The sequence below is a fragment of the Berghia stephanieae genome, chromosome 6 (genome assembly GCF_034508935.2).
Source record: "Berghia stephanieae isolate SIO BIC M18660-M18661 chromosome 6, UCSD_Bste_1.3, whole genome shotgun sequence".
NCBI classification, from domain to species: domain Eukaryota; kingdom Metazoa; phylum Mollusca; class Gastropoda; order Nudibranchia; family Aeolidiidae; genus Berghia; species Berghia stephanieae.
In genome coordinates this window covers 7,280,546-7,288,045 of record NC_088365.1, presented here as the reverse complement: position 1 = coordinate 7,288,045, position 7,500 = coordinate 7,280,546, and the positions used below count along the sequence as shown (strand labels likewise).

Genomic DNA, 7,500 nt, shown 5'->3' with positions numbered 1-7,500 from the left:
GCTGTTTAGTCAGTTCTTCATTTTCATGAATTAATAGCGAAGCAATATTTTTTAATGTTCGAAATGTGACTAAGAGATTTGCCAGAATCTCTTTTTTATAAATCGTTGTGACCTATTTTGACAACAAATACTCTTCAACACTCATAACGTCACTTCCTTCCTAATGACGCATGGTAACTTAGTAACGCTGGCTCTAAACTATAGGAACAATGGCGGACACCGTATGAAATATTTCTCCGGCGAGCATAAAAGCGTATCCAGAGGAAAAAAACCCATAAATTTGATCATGTTTTGACTTTTACACATTCTGATCACAAGGCATATGAAAAGTTCTAGCCAGCATGAAGAATAAAAACTAATGATTTTCTTTGTTTAGAACCAAGATGGCCGCCGTTGCGGGCGACGTGATATCAGACTACTGAATCCAATACGATTCAGTATGATGTCACGCGCCCGGCAACGGCGGCCATCTTGGTTCTAAACAAAGAAAATCATTACTTTTTATTTTTCATGCTGGCTAGATTTTTCATTCCCTTTTCGTATGCCTTGTGATCAGAATGTGTCAAAGTCAGAACATGATCAAATTTATGGGGGTTTTTTCCTCTGGAAACGCTTTTATGCTCGCCAGAGAAATATTTCATACGGGCGTCAGCCATTGTTCCGATAGTTTAGAGCCAGTGTTACTAAGTAACCATGCGTCATTAGGAAGGAAGTGACGTTACGACTACTGAATCCTATTGGCTTGCTTTGTTTACAACTATAGGGAATGAGGTTAGCGGAAGAGTAGCGTCCCTTGAGAAGCTATTTGTAAACAAACCAAATCTTAGTCTCCAACTACAAGCCAAGCGCTCCAAATACAAAATTTATTATTTATATTTCTGTAGTTTTCTCCGTTATGAAATAGATTACAAATTAGAAATAAAAGATAAATAATATAATACGATGAGACAACCCTTCCTAAACTTGTTGAACTTCCCGCTAATGATTGGCACTAATAATGGCGATAGCGTCTGTCGGTTGTCAAGACGCGACTTCCAACAAATGGGCGCTACTCTTAAATCTGTTTTGAAATCTCATTCCCTATAACAGAAAATCTAAAATTGCGGCGTGGCATTGTTCCAAGCCTAAAAGACAGAAAAACACAAGACAAACCCACAAAAAATCGATCGGTTTCTCTCGTACTTGGATCGAGCCCCAAGCGTTATAGTGAGGTGTGGGGAAGGGGTATTTTTTCTCTTCTTTATTTTGTACTTTACTGTCTTATGAAAAAAAAATATTTCTTTTTCAAAAAGATGTGCGCCTTAACTCACTCAATCCCAGAGATTTTTGCTTCTTTCCAAAATTGGAGAAAAAAAGGGGATTAAAATTAATGTGTAAAGATTCTTATTCACTAAAACAAAAACATTAGCTTGATACTACACCTAAAATTTGCTCAAATTTATAAATAGCCCTGGTAAGTAACCCGGTAAACTACGATTAGTCGGTTAGGTGAGTGATAATTGTTCCATGGAAAATTACGCCCTTCCGCGCTCCTAGCATCCGTCGCCTAGGCATTCCGTGAAGGAATTTAATAATCCATTAACCGTCTCCTTACCAGCCATTTTCAGGATTTTCACCAAAACTTCGCACCCTTCTAACACAAAACTATATTTTCTATCACTCAAACACAATAGCAGTAAGTTCTTGTCATACACAATTTCTTTAGCAAAACATGCTCTATACAACACACTGTTCATTTTCTTTACATTTGAATAATAAGAATGTTTGTTGTATCGTAACGAATGTGACGATTTTTCTGTAGTTGGTAAGGAGATGGTTAAACAAACGTCAGATTTCAACATAAATCACCCTTGTTATCCAAAGTTAGTAAATAAAGCAGGGCTGGAACCGGGACTTTCTAGCTTACAGCCCAATGCCTTAACTGCTCGGCCACCGTGCCCTCTCGTCCACCTTCATAATATTATGTGGAAGGGCTCGATATAAAGTAATTTAATTTAGTGAAGAATCAGAGAGATGGTTTTATTGGAAAATTTCACATTTTAAAAAAGGTTACTAGTAGAAACTATCAAGCACCGCCTCAATTCAGTTGTATGTTGGGGTGAACTAGATGTTGTAAGATTAGACAATTTATCTAAAATGGATTTCTGTATAGGGATTCTTGCTTCGATCAGATGAATTGCTAAGGGTATCACACCTCGATTTAGCTCCCTTTGCGGCGCTACACTGCGGCTAACGTCTGGCTTATTTAAATATTTTCTTAGTTATTCTCTAAAGAAAAAAATTCTGTTTGGGATTTATAAAGGGAATTTCATCTATTTTTTGAAAACTTATTGGATTGGTGTATTCTTTTATATAGATAGTCAATGCGCACTCGTCTTAGTAGTTTATTTGCCATCCGGATTATAGGTGACCAACACACAAAACTGTTTAACCATGATCTTAATAGTTCAGGATTTAATAAGTTTGTGTGTTGTCATAAACTCGGATGGCAAAAATAATGAACTAAAACCCAGCGCATCAACTATCTATAGAGATAAATTAATATAATCAAACTGCAATCAACGAACATTTCTTATTTTTGATCGTTTCCATTCAAATTTACTATTCGGCATCCACCTTCAACCCAACACAGCACTATATCGATGAACTGGGTCACAACACATATATTTTATTTATATAAAATATAAATGCTTTTTTAATAGATAGCGCAATATCCGCTAAATGTGCTCAAAGGCTTTACAAGGGCCAACAGCACATTTCACATTTAGGACGGGACAGAGCTGTAAGGCGATGTTACAATTTTTTCGGACGGAGACAACACTGTAAACGGCCAGGTACTCATTTTACACCTGAGTATGGTGAGAGAATATGGGTAAAGTGTCTTTTCCAAGGACTCATCTCGGACCCAGGACCTTCCGATCCGAAAGCGAGTCGAGTGTCATACCACTAGACCACATAGCCGCACTAATATAATAATAGGTACTTACTTTGGTAATTCATTGTTGAAAATTGGTGTCTGAAGAAATCCAGCAGGTATCACTAAAACCAACGATAAAAATATATATCAAAATATAGATAATATTTAAGAAATGAAAACTAGGTTTATATTCGTTTTTTTTATTTATTTAGTGATGATGATGATTATGATTATGATGATGATGATGATGATGATGATGATGATGATGATGATGATGACGACGACGATGATGATGATGAGATGATGATGATGATGATGATGATGATGATGATGATGATGATGATGATGATGATGATGATGATGATGATGATGACGACGACGATGATGATGATGATGATGATGATGATGATGATGATGATGATGATGATGATGATGATGATGATGATGATGATGAAGATGTTAATGATGAAGATGAGAGGAAAATGACGAAGAAAAAAATGAAAATAAACAAAAAAACAAAACCGAAACAAACAACAAATGCTATTCTAAAATCTTAAACCTTCACCATGCCTACTCACCCATTTCGTTTCTCATGACGTCATACTGTCCATTCAGAGAGGTTGGAGAAACAGTCCACCTGGAGATTTAAAGAATGATGCCATTTTGATGATCCCTCTGAATATTCATAATGATACTACGACTGAAAAATGTCTTACATCCTTAATAAAAACAAATATATACCTATGTGACCCTTCGTCTCAAAACGGTATTAAGTCGGGATGATTAAGATGCTGAAAACTGAATTCGTAGCCAGAAATATCAGACTTCCGTTGAGTTTATATGCTTTATTGAGGAGAATGAATATGATATTTTAGAATGCTAAATACCAATAATTCATATTTTTGACAAGTTAAGCTTTAATTTGACTTTTTAGCATCTGGTTCATTCCGACAAAATACCGTTTTGAAACGTTGGGTCACAATTTTCCAAAATAGACAATAACCCTAATAAAATAAATAATAATATATGAATACAACGAATAAGGTGAAATCGAAAGCTTGCAAGATACACATATGAATTCAAAAAATATATAATATAAGACTAAATCAAGTGAACATATTTCTATATTGCTACTAAAAAATGAGTCTGAATCGAACGAATTAATCAAAACTACAAATATTTCCTAAAAAATTCCCTTTGTTTATCCCCAAGGGGAAAGTTGTCTTTAGGGTCTATTCCAATGGAAGACAGGAATAGCCCAGGCGTCAGCCGCAGTGCAGCGCCGTAAAGTGTGCTAGGGCGAGGTGACTTGCTCAAGTCCACACAACGAGGCGGGTAGTCGAACTTGGTACCTTGTGGGTAACAAGCAAAGACCGTACCGCTGAGCCACGCTGCCCCCTACTACAACTTGTAAGAATAGCCGATGAACATGATATCAAATAAACCAAACCAAGCGATAGGGATGAGATTAGCGGAAGAGTAGCGTCCCTTGATTGGACGTCACCCATAGTCTGTGACGTCACCTGCGGAAAAGTTATTAGAGAGAGAACGTCATGTTGGTTGTGCGCATGCGTCTCTCGTCCTCGCTTCCGTGGTGGAAGCGGCTTGAGACACTTCAAAACCAAATTGACGTTCTCTCTGTAAGGTGACGTCCAATCAAGGGACTCTACTCTTCCGCTAACCTCATTCCCTATTATTTGACACAATAACTTAAAGCAAAACTTACTCTGCGGTGTCGATCTGTTTGGTTAGTTTGTTCATATTCTTGACTGCTTTTAACTTCATCAGGGACACAACGTTTGCTATTAATGAGTTTTTATTAGCCGACACCTAAAAAATGAAAAACAAAGTAGATATAAAGGTCTCAAAATGCTAGGTAGTGTGTCGTATATTTATCTTTTAAAATACTTGAGCTTTTATATAGCGCAATATCCACTTAATGTGCTCAAAGCGCTTTACAAGGGGTCCCTGACCAACAGCAACATGTAACATGTAGAACGAGACATGACGCCTGTTAGGCGATACTACATTTTCTTCCGACAGAGACAACGCTGTTAACGGCCAGGTACTCATTTTACACCTGAGTAGGGTGAGAGAATGTGAGTAAAGAGCCTTCTCCAAGGACTCAACTATGCGCCGAGCAAGGCTCGAACTCGGGACCCTCCGATCCGAAAGCGAGTGTCATACTACTAGACCACATAGCCGCCCATGATTGTTATTATAGGAGAAAGCGAATGTGGAGCGTTATGCTTCATGAAACTTAAATTGATATAAAGTTCCAATCATTTTTACTTTATGCAAAGTTTTCTTCATCTAGATAATAATAATAATAATAATAATAATAATAATAATAATAATAATAATAATAATAATAATAATAATAATAATATAATAATAATAAAATAAAAAAATAATGATAATGATAATAATAATAATAATAATAATGATGATAATAATAATAATAATAATAATAATAATAATAATAATAATAATAATAATAATAATAATAATAATGATAATAATAATGATAATAATAATATAATGATGATGATAATAATAATATAATAATAATGATAATAATAATAATAATAATGATAATAATAATAATAATAATAATAATAATGATAATGATAATAATAATAATAATGATGATAATAATAATAATAATAATAATAATAATAATAATAATAATAATAATAATAATAATAATAATAATAATAATAATAATAATAATAATAATAATAATAATAAATAATAAATATAATAATAATAATAATAATGATAATAATAATATACTTTATTCATTTAAAAAAATGGAAATTCGTTTACAGACGTGGCATGCATGAAAATGTATAAACACAAAGTTGAGAATCCATGGCGACAATGTATACATATATAATATATGCAAATGCACAAAAATGTAAAAATATACAACCATTCCGAATGGATGATTTATAGGTTTTAGTCCTATGCCTTTATCTGTTTCTCCTTTTTAAAAACACACATTTTAGTCAAAGAATATGCAATATGTAATGTCCAATGTATTGTTACTCTAATGTATAAAATAGATGCTCCCCCCACCTCCCCCCTCTCACCCCCCCCCCCATCTCCCCCCACGTCAATTTTTTCAGCATTTTTGTGCAAACCCCCCCCCCCCCCCCCCCCGCCCACCCCCAGGAGCTTATCCACACTTCTCCTCTATTAAAATTCAGCTCACGAAATTTGCCGGTGAAAGTACACCAAAAGGGAAAACAAAACAAAAGAAAGGGGAACACCCCCCCCCCCACACCCCCCCACACCCCCCCCCCCCTAAAATATATATATTTTTTTTTAACTTTAAAAAGCACATCCTATATTCTGCCGCTGTTATTGTGATAGCACTCTCTAGTCTCATGTAGTTCCATATCTGAAGCAGACGTCGGAGGTCATCTTCCGCCAAGCTGATCTATCTCTTGCCAATTCTATTAAAGCAGCGCCACCTTTCTCAGCTTCATCCGTCCAAGTTCTTATCCCTTTCAAATAAGTTATTCTTTGTCTTCCTCTTATTCTTTTTCCATTCATCTTTTCAGTCAAGGCGAGTACTTCCAAACCAGGGTGGCGGATAATGTGTCCTAAAAATTCCATTTGGCGTTTGATGATTTTTGTTATCAGTGATCTTTTTCTGTTTGCCATTTCTAAAATTTCTTCATTTCTTTTCCTTTCCACCCATGACACCCTCATCATTCTTCTGTAAAACCACATTTCCGCTGCCTCCAGTCTTTTAACCATGGTCTTGTTTATGGTCCAGATCTCACAACCATATAGCAGCACAGACAGTACATAGCAATCCAGGACCTTGATTTTTGTTTTCATGCTAATATTCCTGTTTTTCATAATTGTATGCAGCTGGTTGAATGCATTCTTCGCCATACCTATTCTTTTCTTTATTTCACAATCTGATTTTCCATTGGATGTTACATTGAAGCCTAAATATTTGAAACATTCAACTTGTTGTATTGTTTGTCCTCTGCTTGTTATTACTATCTATATTTGATTGAAAGAAAATTATTTTATACATCACATCTCGAATCGTCTAACATAGAAAACCCCTTAAATGCGCACCCCCCCCCCGCCCCCGCCCCCGTCTCCTTTTTCTATTCTGACCACTCCCCCATTCTATCGAAGTTTGGCCTAAGTGCACCCCCCCCCCCACCCCCATTCCTTCTATTCCGACCCGACCCCTCCCCCCCCCCCCCCCCTTCTATCGAAGTTTGGCCAAAGTGCGCATACCGCATACTCCCCCCCCCCCCACACACACACACGCAACCACCACCACTACGACTCAATAACCGTATTGAGGTGATGGGACACATATGTCAATATTATTTTATGATTGATCAGTCTATTTAGACACAAGGTGTTCTAGAAACCATGCTCTTTCCAATTTGGAGTTTGTGCAGAAACTGAACAACACTTACGTCCTCATAGAATTTGGTCATTGCTTCGTCATCGTAGAGGAAATCCGGATATCCAATTTTCACCTTCGTGTGTTTGAGCTGAAATATAGATAGTTCAAAGATGACGTCACTCAGGCCTTTGTTATT

General features: G+C 36.2%; 1 protein-coding gene across 2 annotated transcripts in view; it reads right to left on the bottom strand.

The window, feature by feature from the left end:
- LOC144975612 (endothelin-converting enzyme 1-like) overlaps nt 1–7,500 on the bottom strand; it is a 58,309-nt gene that overhangs the window by 8,861 nt on the left and 41,948 nt on the right. For both annotated transcript variants that reach the window (XM_078919775.1, XM_078919776.1), the window contains exons 15-18: nt 7,375–7,452; nt 4,644–4,747; nt 3,496–3,554; nt 2,988–3,039 (exon numbers count right to left, since the gene is read on the bottom strand). In XM_078919775.1, the coding sequence (XP_078775901.1) occupies nt 2,988–3,039; nt 3,496–3,554; nt 4,644–4,747; nt 7,375–7,452 (293 nt within the window). The remainder of the gene's footprint in view (nt 1–2,987; nt 3,040–3,495; nt 3,555–4,643; nt 4,748–7,374; nt 7,453–7,500) is intronic.